Raw genomic sequence first — 11,659 nt, forward strand, 5'->3', positions numbered from 1 at the left:
CAGCCGTACAGGTTCAGATCTCGCAGCTCTCTGAAGGAGACCCTGTGGTCAGCACCAGGTGAATAGCGTCCTACAACAGTCTCCTCCTGGTTAGCTTGGCTCCACCGTGTCGCATTCACCAGACACAACAGTAACCATTTTGTTAAGCTTGGGAATTCAGTTTCAAACCATGACTGATGTGAATGACAGATGGTGAAATGTGGTTTGAAATGTGTGCTTGTCAGGGCCGGACCACAGCTGAAGGAGAACAGGAGCCATTAGTCCCTGTGTACTGTTCTACCATACTGGTCTGTAATACTGGTCTGTACTGTTCTACCATACTGGTCTGTAATACTGGTCTGTACTGTTCTACTATACTGGTCTGTAATACTGGTCTGTATGTTCTACCATACTGTCCAAACGTGTCCAAAACATATTTAACATGTTTGTAAAAAAAAAAACAATTGTGTGTGAAGAAATTGGCACGGTTGAAATAATATTTTGGGAAAAAAAGTATTAACAAACGTTTTGAAAGGTAGATTTATTTATTTTCTTGATAAAAGTTTCACAAAAAGGTTTTGGATCATTGATGATTGTTACTGAGCTGAAACAGACAAAGTTTGATACCCACAGAGATGAGATTTTATTTATTACAAACCTTTAGTTTTTGTGTTTGTCAACAGCCTTCTTTCATCCCACTCTGAGAAAGTGCAGAAGAGAATTGTTGCAGACATGAGTGATGTCACTGTAAATGTCTGTGTCTGTCGTACAGTCTGAATAAGTGAGTCTGTAATAACGTGTTCGCGCTACATGATCCTGCAGCAGAAAACTGCTCAGGAATAAACGTCAGAGTGACATAGTGCTCAAGTCTCTCACTGAATGCAAATTCACTGAGTTAATAGCCCATGAAGCACTGCGGGATGACTTACAATCTTTACAAGAACGCAGAGCGAATGTCTGGTGTTACAGCCAGCATGTAAAAGCTTCTTCTACTGCTACATAAACAACATGAGCCCCAAGTCAACACAACATGCCAACAACACGTGGTAGATCGTTATGGTTTCCCTCATGTCAGAAGCCAAAGCCTTAACTAACAGTACAAGAAGAAGAAACATCAGTTGAGCAATAATGATCAGAGCTCTTCTAAAAGGTTTAACTGTTTATCCAACATGTATTTTGATGTTCGTTTTTTTATTTTAGACTGGACAAGCTGCAAGATAGATTCAGTAATGCACTACATTCTAACCATTTGATTTCCCTATTCTTCAAAAATAACAATCCCTCTCAACCTTGTGAAAACATTGTACACAGACGAGAGTCTTGAACCTCTCCGGCCAGGGCAGATCCCATCACCCAGGGAGCAGGCTGCTGTGTGCTGAGGTAGTGGGTGGAAGGTGCTGTAAACAGAGATGATTAGAGAAGCTGCGATCAACACAGGCCAACCATGTGGGTGGGTGCTGCTGCACCTTAAAACAAGGGATCATTATCACAGAACTGAGGCTGGGGCAGCAGAAAGTGTGCTGGCGACAGCTACATTAACTACCATCACAGAGGGTCTGGGTGGAGAAGCAGGGGATGGAACACAGGGAGGAAATGCGGACTGCAGATCTCCTGGGCTTAAGAAGCAGCAAAAAGGAGCAGATTATTAAAAATAATAAGAACTCCCTTGCTCATCTAATGATGTGTGTCTGCAAGCAAAGTCATATCAGGACTTGCTGGCAGATGCACTCTAGCTGACGAGGGAGCTCAACACATCTTGTTTGCTTTCTAAGTGTGTGAGGGCAAAATTATTAATATTTGTTGAAGGAAACAGTTTCAGGTGCGGCTTAAGGGACTGTGAGACGAGAGGAGGGTCTGGAACGCATGAAGAGTCAATTACTTTCCAGACACCAACCCTTCTGGCTGTCTGCTGTGTGGAGGGGTTAGTGTTGCAGTTGCTAACACTAACACATTCAATTGACATGTTTATTAAGTAGAATGTCTGATTAATTCACATTTGTCAACATGTGAGTAGCCTACGATAAGGAACACTGCCAAAATCCTGACCAACACGCACAATCCTCAAATCCCCCACAGACAAAAGAAACAGAAATATTTTAGATTTGGACGCTAGGCTGTGGTAAACGTATATTTTGATGACAAGTTAGAAACATGAACACAAACTGGGTGGCATAATGCAGGAACAAATGCTTAGATTAGCCCTGTGACATTTTAAAAAGCGTCTCTGGTTTATTTCCAAGGTCAGGAAGCTTATATGGAAGAGAAGATCAATAAAAGATAGTTTTGATTGACTTCACCTTGCTATAAAGAGGGCTGGACTGGAGGGGATTTACATGGTGGCATTAAGACGGAGAGCCGAGGACGTTAACGAGGGTGCGTCGCACACCAGCTCCCCAGCCCCCTGGAGAAGCAGGAGGTATATTAATCACAATGATGCAGGAGAGCATGTCTCACTGTCCAGTCGGTTTATACTGATTAAAACAGAAACCCAAACAGAGCGACCAATAACAGGGTTTGTTGGAGGAGTTAGTGCAGCAGTAGGCTTCGTGGTGAACCTCATATCCTGCCTGGTCGTTTATCTCCTGGCGAGAGATGCACGGCACTGAAAGCTCTTTACAACATTGTTCTAATTAGAATGAAAGTGAGTGGCTGGATAAAGAGTGACTAATGATGCGACCAGGCAGAGAGCAGAGAGTAAACTAGCCCCTGGGGGCTCTCTAGAGCTGTGCTGGCATTGTCAAAACAGCATGTTCTAACTGTACTAAAGACTAGTCCACACAAGGACTCTGTCACACACAATACCCTGCACCTAGGCACAGGCGTGGACCTCAACACTGAGGTCCTGAAACATAATTACTGCTCCAGTCTATTGCTGTCTTGTCTTTGAAGGATGGAGTGGAGCCCCTAAACAAGGGTTTGGGGGGCTGGGGCTCCCAGGAGCTACATTACCCTCTCAGTCCAGTAAGCCCAAACTGCCATGAGTCTAAAATACTGTGGAATTTGAGAAAGAAAGACAAGATCACATTAGATTTGTGATGTACTGGACTTTGGGTATTGCTGTTGTTTTGTCTAACTGTGTTGAAACTAACTTGCTTGTCAACTCCCCCAAATAAATCCATAATATTCTATTTTCATCCACAGGAAAATGACTCAGATAGTGACTCAGCTGTAAACAGAAATAAGAGCGAGAAATCATATCTGGAATTTAATAATATGCCATGGCCTTTGACCTCACGTGTTCCTCATGGACCACATGGTTCACAGTTTTTGTTTCATCAGTAAGTATTTTTTTCTAGATTATATTTGTGAATCACCAAAAGTTAGCTTGACATCTGGTGGGCTAAAGCATAGTCAGAACTCCCCTCCAGGACAACAAACTGAATATAGTATGGGGGGGGACTGGGGGGGGGGGGGGGGAGAGGACTGGGGGGTAGGAGGGGACTGGGGGGGGGGGGAGTAGAGAAGGAGGGAACACTACCGTGAGTGATAGCGCTGCCTGGAGAGAAAAAAGGCAATGTTCTATAAAGCTGTGTGATTGGAGACCTCCCTGCATCATACGTCTTCTTTATCAGGGGTCTCCATGCGCTCACGGGCCTGGCCTCTCCAGCCCCTGACCGCGGCTAAATCAACGATATCATCTCTGGGCAGAGCATGCCTGCAGAGACAGGAACACCCCACAGGGACGACACATTCGGCTTGACTGATGGACACTTCCGGGCAGGGACTCTCAAATCAAGTGGGTGCAGTGAAGCACCAGGCCTGAGGGAAGGATGTTAGCTAAATAGGAATCATAGGATGGCCAAAATACCTCTCATGACAAACTCTGAGGTCATTATGAAGTCTGAGCTGTGAGCTTCGTCTCAGAGTTGTATGTAGTCCCTGATAGAAATGAACGAATAAAAATAAATACAAATGGTGGTTTATATTTAAACGGTGGAGACTAAAATGTAGGCTATGTTAAACTGTGTATGTCGTTGGTTACCTCTAGCAACGACGATTAAACCCGTTTTTTCCTGTCCCGATCATTAAGCATATTCAGTCCAACACCGCCCTCTGTTGATGTGTTCAGGAAAATGCAGAAACTGAGGCGCTGCACGTGTCGTCATGGCCACACTAGCACGGCACGGTCCAATGCCCACCTGACCGGAAACACATATTCAGAGACGCACCAGACATTCTCTGGACGCATTAATGCAGAGAATTTATGTTAGTAGCAGAGCCTGTTCAAACCTGTTTATATTAGACATTCTCTGTTAGTAGCTTGTTTGCAGTCACGTGATTCTGATGAGGCGCGAAATTTAAGATGGATGGCAGGTGAAAAGCAGAGGACGAGTTGGAGAAAATCGTGCATATCATTATCCTTTTTCTTTGAGGTATAAACAACTTATTAAATTAACAATGAGACTAATAGTAACACAACTTAATGCATTCATGTTAAATCAATTACATTTATGTTCAATACTTTTAACTCAAAGTAACATTTTACTTGCATGACATTTTTGCCAAATTCTTTTAAATTAAAGTTTTTTTAATTGTATGTGAGGATCTTGTTAAAACAGGTAAGTCTGTCTGTTTGTTTGATGACGAAGAATCTTCTGTGAGGTGAAGATTCTGCTGTAGGGTCGGGTTGTCGTCGGGTTGTTCATGTTCATCTTCTTGCAATGTTTCTTGAGTTCTCAGAAGGCTGTGGCGGTTTCTTCTGAGGATTTGTCCATCTTCAGTCCTTACTGTGTATGACTGTTGCTTTTCTGTTCCATGCATTTGGATCTTCAATTCTCACCACATCAGTGGCGGTTGTAGACAGATTTTACTGGGGGGGCCAAGGGGGGGCCAGTGTTTAATCAGAGGGGCACATTAAAAAACGGAAACAAATGATATTTAAACATTAAATACTTTAATTTAGCTTTACATTAAAATCATACAAACACCTCTGGCTCTCCCTCTTCCAGCTCTTCAGCTCTCTCAATACCTTGATATGTTTCTCTAAGTTTTTTATTTGCTGGGGCAAAAAAGGCTGCAATGTCCCTTCCTCGTTTCATGATGACTACTAGAAGAAGAAAAACGTGTAAAAAAAACAGTGTTTTTTATAATTATTCAGCCAGCTCAGGGGGGGCCACAGGGGGGGCAGGGACATTTTTACAGGGGCACTGGCCCCTGTATGCCCCCGTGTAGAAACGCCCCTGCACCACATCATATCTTGACAGTGGTTTCAAGCTTTTTGTTGCTTTATCCTAATTTCGTTTCTGTTTCCACTTCAACAACTATTGCTTTTGCTTCAGCTCTTTATTCTGCTTATCCTTTGAACAGTAGGGTAGTGTGGTACAGGCGCTGAATTCGAGGAGACATTTCGTTCAAGGTTTTCTTTATTATTGCAATCATCGGTTTGTGTCTCCGCTGTGAAAGTCGGTAAGCCATACACATAGCATCAGATTCAAACACTTTTCTCTGGGCGTATCGGCAATTTCTTGCATTTTCATGTTTATGAACACCTTTTGGTATACGATAAAACTCATTGTGGTTGCTCGGTTTTATCGACATGAGCAACCATAAACGACGCATAACATAGACATTTTGAGTTTGTGATAGTGTTTCTTATGTAGAAAATCCCTTCTGCCCTTCTTATTTTGCGCCACAGAATTGCAATGACGTGACGTCATTCAAACACCTATTGTAAAAGCCACCCGAATGGGGGATGGGCGTTCACAAACCTGGCAACCTGAACCATGATTGCGAAACTCTTGTCTGACAGGATTCCTTCAGCATCTAGCGAGTTACAGTCTGGAAGCCCTTACCCTTAAACAAACGGAACTATTTTATACAATATATATCCATATATAAATACACAATTTCAGTTTATTTTGCCGTGAAGGAAACTAAACATGGCTGGGCGGTTACCGGCATGTGTGGTTGACTGCGGTACAGGGTAAGTAGCTATTTTCTCGTTTCGTCAGTGTTCCTCGTTTAGACTTCAGTAGTCCAGCCCGCTCGGCAGCAGAAGTGGCGAGCAAGCTACTGTAGCTAACCTTACGTTAGCCACCCTTCCTCCTCTAGCTAACTAGCTAGCTACTTATAACTTGAGCATCATTAATCTACGTTCCATAGCTAGCTCTACTCATCTGGGTGCTTTCAGACGGTAGCTGTTGGAATGTGTGCTGATGTATCCAGTCACCAAGTTATAGGAAGCACAGTAGCACAAAATATTAGACGAACACGGCTAGCTAACTCGACAAGACAGGAAATCGTAACTTGCTTTTAGGCAAAATATGGTTATAATCCTAGTTATTCAGCATTTGGACAGTATTTCATCTTTTAAGTCCTACTTAATCTTTGAGGATTTGTCTAGTCCTAGCTAATTCAATATACGAGGGATGGTATCATTACAATCACTAAATGTTTTTGTTTCCTGTAGGTACACGAAGCTTGGCTATGCAGGAAACTCGGAGCCCCAGTTCATTGTGCCTTCATGTAAGTGAACCTGGTCTAGATCCCTCCATGTGCAACACAAACACAAAAAACACCTACTGTCAATAACCCTGATCAAAGTGATCTCTGAGCTGCTGGTGCGTTTACTGCAGTAGTTGATTGTAGAAGTGTAGGACCAGTCTCTTGTTAGTGAGAACCAGGCTGTAAGCATATATGACCATGTCTTGTCTTTGCTCCTGAATGTCAGGTATCGCCATCAAGGAGTCAGCGAAGGTGGGAGACCAGGCACAGCGCAGGATGATGAAGGGAGTCGATGATCTCGACTTCTTCATTGGAGACGAGGCCGTTGACAAACCTTCATACGCCACCAAGGTGCTCAGGATGTAACCTGGTATCAGCATCATAATACTCATGTTCACTTAGCTTTTATCCTGTGACGTAGAGGGGGGAATTTGAACCTGGGACCTTGTGTGTGTGTGTGTACCAGTGGCCCATCCGTCACGGCATGGTGGAGGACTGGGACCTGATGGAGAGGTTCATGGAGCAAGTCATCTTCAAGTACCTGAGGGCGGAGCCAGAAGACCACTACTTCCTGCTGGTGAGGCTCTGCACAACCACCACACACATGCATGTGCTGAATACACAAGCATGAGGCTTGTTCTTGCAGGAAGAGTAGTGGATGGATGGTTAATATGGATGGATGGCAGAATAGATGGATGGAAGGGTGATGTGGAAGGCAGGGTGTACTAGGTGGTGATGTGGAAGGCAGGGTGTACTAGGTGGTGATGTGGAAGGCAGGGTGTACTAGGTGGTGATGTGGAAGGCAGGGTGTACTAGGTGGTGATGTGGAAGGCAGGGTGTACTAGGTGGTGATGTGGAAGGCAGGGTGTACTAGGTGGTGATGTGGAAGGCAGGGTGTACTAGGTGGTGATGTGGAAGGCAGGGTGTACTAGGTGGTGATGTGGAAGGCAGGGTGTACTAGGTGGTGATGTGGAAGGCAGGGTGTACTAGGTGGTGATGTGGAAGGCAGGGTGTACTAGGTGGTGATGTGGAAGGCAGGGTGTACTAGGTGGTGATGTGGAAGGCAGGGTGTACTAGGTGGTGATGTGGAAGGCAGGGTGTACTAGGTGGTGATGTGGAAGGCAGGGTGTACTAGGTGGTGATGTGTGTGGAAGGCAGGGTGTACCAGGTGGTGATGTGGAAGGCAGGGTGTACTAGGTGGTGATGTGGAAGGCAGGGTGTACTAGGTGGTGATGTGGAAGGCAGGGTGTACTAGGTGGTGATGTGGAAGGCAGGGTGTACTAGGTGGTGATGTGGAAGGCAGGGTGTACTAGGTGGTGATGTGGAAGGCAGGGTGTACTAGGTGGTGATGTGGAAGGCAGGGTGTACTAGGTGGTGATGTGTGTTTCCCTCCCCAGACGGAGCCTCCGTTAAACACCCCTGAGAACCGAGAGTACACAGCAGAGATCATGTTTGAGTCGTTCAACGTGCCGGGGCTGTACATCGCTGTGCAGGTGAGTCTGCACACACAGGAGCTTCTTACATCACTGGATGCTCTGCTGTTCACACACTAGCATCTGAAGGCTGTGTGTCCCAGCTCTGTGAGGTTGTGTGTGTGTGTGTATGTATTCTCTGTGAGGTCTCTAACCCCCCCCCCGCAGGCAGTGCTGGCGCTGGCTGCCTCCTGGACCTCCAGACAGGTGGGGGAGAGGACCCTGACAGGCACCGTCATCGACAGCGGGGACGGAGTCACTCACGTCATCCCTGTGGTAGGCTGGATCCCCCCCCACAAACACACTCATTCACATACTCACACATATATACATGCATACAGACACACACAAACACGTTATCCCTGTGCTAGGCTGAGTCACGCAGTCAAGACGTGTTTGAAGCACGTTCCCTAGCTAGCACACTGCATCACAGACGTGTGTTTGTGGATATTGAGAATGTAACACATGTCTGGTTGCTAGGCGGAGGGCTACGTGATTGGCAGCTGTATAAAGCACATCCCAATCGCCGGGCGTGACATCACCTACTTCACCCAGCAGCTGCTGAGGGAGCGTGAGGTGGGAATCCCCCCGGAGCAGTCCCTGGAGACCGCCAAGGCTGTCAAGGTAGAGAGAGCCTGGTGTGTACTTGGGTTAGGGCCAGTACAGATTGTGGTTGTGTTAGGGTCGGTACAGGTTTTGATGTGGTTGTGGTCGTCTCCAGGAGCGGTACAGCTACGTGTGTCCGGACCTGGTGAAGGAGTTCAGCAAGTACGACACGGACGGCTCCAAGTGGATCAAGCAGTACACCGGCATCAACGCCATCAGCAAGAAGGAGTTCACCATCGACGTGGGATACGAGCGCTTCCTGGGACCGGAGATCTTCTTCCACCCTGAGGTACCATCAGTCACTCCACACACCTCACACACACACACCTCCCAGACATCACACTGCTCTGGTGTGTGTGCTCGCTCCTCCCTAAAGTAGTGGTTAGGGTTAATCCTCAATGTCCTGGCCTGTGTGTTTGTTACAGTGACCTTTAACCTGTCCACAGTTCGCCAACCCCGACTTCACCCAGCCCATCTCTGAGGTGGTGGACGAGGTCATCCAGAACTGCCCCATCGATGTGCGGCGCCCCCTGTACAAGGTAACGCACCTGTGCACCTGAGGGAGCTCAGTGGTTGGAGGATGTGACTGCAGGTCTTAGTGAGGTCACTCAGGTCATGTTGGGCTGTGTGTTCAGAACGTGGTCCTGTCGGGAGGATCCACCATGTTTCGAGACTTCGGCCGGCGTTTGCAGAGGGACCTGAAGAGGAGCGTTGACGGAAGACTGAAGATCAGTGAGGAGCTGAGCGGAGGCTCGCTGAAGGTGAGGGGGGGGAGGAGGAGAGGCATGCTGAAGGTGAGGGGGGGAGGAGGAGAGGGGGGGCACGCTGAAGGTGAGGGGGGGAGGAGGAGAGGGGAGAGGGAGGAAAGGCTTGCAACCTGAAGAGGAGGGAAGGGAGGGAGCCCTGGTATGTACTAACTGTGTTTCCTGTGTTGTCATGGCAGCCCAAGCCCATAGATGTGCAGGTCATCACTCACCACATGCAGAGATACGCTGTCTGGTTCGGAGGATCCATGCTGGCCTCCACAGTGCGTATCCCCACCCTTAACACAGCTGACCGTCTCTCTCACTCACTCACTCTCACACACACACACACTAACACTAACCTCTCTCCTCCTCTCTCACTAACCCTAACCTCTCTCACTAACCCTAACCTCTCTCCTCTCTGGTCCTCAGCCGGAGTTCTACCAGGTGTGTCACACCAAGAAGGACTACGAGGAGGTTGGGCCCAGCATCTGTCGTCACAACCCTGTGTTCGGGGTCATGTCCTGAGGCTGTGCTCTCTCACACACACACACACACGCACACACACACACACACACACGTGCACACACACGAAACAGTGGAGGAGACCAAAGGCCTGCCTGGAGGCCAACAGACCTACACTGTGGGACTGGACCAGACTCTGCGCCCTGACTGGACCAGGCCTGCTGGTCTGCCCCCTGATTGGACCAGGCCTGCTGGTCTGCCCCCTGACTGGACCAGGCCTGCTGGGACCAGCCGTCAGGCCAGCTGCTCTGACAAACTTCCTCACATTAACACTTGTGGACTTTAATTAATTATCTTGAACAATAACGATTGTCAATTATTATGATATGTGGTATCAATTACAGGGTTAGAATGTCGGGTGAAATCGTACCATGTTCCGATGCACTTCTCTGTGCGTAAGGATAGATCTAGCTTTTATTTCTTATCATTTTTATACATATTGAAGGACATAGTACTGGGGAGGTTCTTCTGACACAAGGCTGCACTCCTGTCAGACTCAAACATCAGGACCAGACGAGCTGTTCTCAGTTTAAACTTGAAACTTGTCAAAGTGAAATCATAAACCGCCTGTTCCTATCTTCCTGAACAGGAATATTAATATATTTGAAAGTGAAATGCCTCATCTTGGATGCCTGGCCTGCTGTCTGGAGTGACTGGACTGAATCGGTGCTCTTGATTGCCTTAAAGGCAGACAGACATTTCTATGATTTGTGAAACGGTTGCTTGCTTGCTCATGAGGTCTAGTAGCTGGCTGGTTAGTGTTGTGTCTCGTAGCTGATGTGTTCCTGGAGGAGCTTGAGACTTCATGCTGTTCACCATGCTGTCAAAAGAGTGCGCTGCTGCTGCCTCTCTAACGAGGCCTTATGAACAGACCAACATGCACACATCCAAGAACAATGCCTAGCAGGACTGGTTGAGGTTGAAAGGTCATGATAGAGGTCATGGCTGAATGCTGAGGATATTAAGAGTTCAGTAGGGATGTCGTCATTTAGCAGACCCGTTTATCCAAAGTGACACAAAGTGTCACCGAGGCGATCACCTGTGTCACCGAGGCGATCACCTGTGTCACCGAGGCGATCACCTGTGTAACTGAGGCGATCACCTGTGTACCTGAGGTGATCACCTGTGTAACTGAGGTGATAACCTGTCTCCCTGAGGTGATCATCTCCCACTGTGATTTTCATTCATCTCAGATGGGCTGTAAAACTTCCAGTCTCCACCAGCAGGGGTCAGTGTTGCTTCACCGGTTGTGTGAGGCTCTGTTGTGTTTAACCCGAAGACATCTGTTCACCTCAGGACACACATCAGAAAATGGAAAGTTGCATAATTCCTATTTGATTAAGTCTGCTGTTGCAGCATTAGAATGGTTCTTTACATATGATAATTAAACTCTGTTGCTGCATTTTACCGTCCAAACAAAGAAGATGCTTTATTCTTTATTGTGCGGGACTACACGCTTCCCTCTACACTAGAATAATGTATACTGTAAAGATACGATCACACCTTTATAATTGGAAAAGGCAAAGAGTGGGGAGAGAGAAGAGAAAACGGGCTCAGATGTGTGACTGAGGAGAGAGGGAGATGAGAGAGACAGGGAGATGAGAGCTGAGGACACTAATAATTGTTTTTCTCTAAGTTCAGATTCTCCACTACTCTTCTCCTCCCCTCCTCCTTACCACTACTCTCTCTTCCTGACCTCTCCTCCCCTTCTCCTTTCCCCTCCTCCTTGTTTCCTCTCTCCCGCCTTCTCTCCCAAACCCTCCTCATCTCTTCTCTCTCGAATCTTAAGCTGTGAACAAGGTGAGTATAATTACAACTGAGTCAGTCACATGCGTTCCATACATTACATTGTCATTTGCAGACGCTCTTATCCAGAGGGACTTACAGTAA

The 11,659-nt window shown here is 46.9% G+C and overlaps 1 protein-coding gene across 1 annotated transcript; it reads left to right on the forward strand.

The window, feature by feature from the left end:
* Positions 1–5,680: 5,680 nt before the first annotated feature.
* On the forward strand, positions 5,681–11,301 carry LOC134007613 (actin-related protein 3-like). The gene is made up of 12 exons (XM_062447196.1): positions 5,681–5,902; positions 6,389–6,444; positions 6,650–6,774; positions 6,890–7,000; positions 7,821–7,916; positions 8,064–8,171; positions 8,376–8,519; positions 8,617–8,790; positions 8,948–9,040; positions 9,137–9,262; positions 9,445–9,528; positions 9,677–11,301. The coding sequence occupies exons 1-12, from the start codon at positions 5,859–5,861 to the stop codon at positions 9,770–9,772; spliced, it is 1,257 nt and encodes a 418-aa protein (XP_062303180.1). The 5' UTR covers positions 5,681–5,858; the 3' UTR covers positions 9,773–11,301.
* The last annotated feature ends 358 nt before the right edge of the window (positions 11,302–11,659 follow it).

Source organism: Osmerus eperlanus, chromosome 21 (assembly GCF_963692335.1).
Source record: "Osmerus eperlanus chromosome 21, fOsmEpe2.1, whole genome shotgun sequence".
Taxonomy (NCBI): domain Eukaryota; kingdom Metazoa; phylum Chordata; class Actinopteri; order Osmeriformes; family Osmeridae; genus Osmerus; species Osmerus eperlanus.

Coding starts and splice junctions, on each gene's coding strand:
- LOC134007613 (XM_062447196.1), top strand. CDS start 5,859: ATGGCTGGGCGGTTACCGGCATGTGTGGTTGACTGCGGTACAGG. Junction 6,775..6,889: donor AACCTTCATACGCCACCAAG/GTGCTCAGGATG, acceptor TGTGTGTACCAG/TGGCCCATCCGTCACGGCAT. Junction 9,041..9,136: donor TGCGGCGCCCCCTGTACAAG/GTAACGCACCTG, acceptor CTGTGTGTTCAG/AACGTGGTCCTGTCGGGAGG.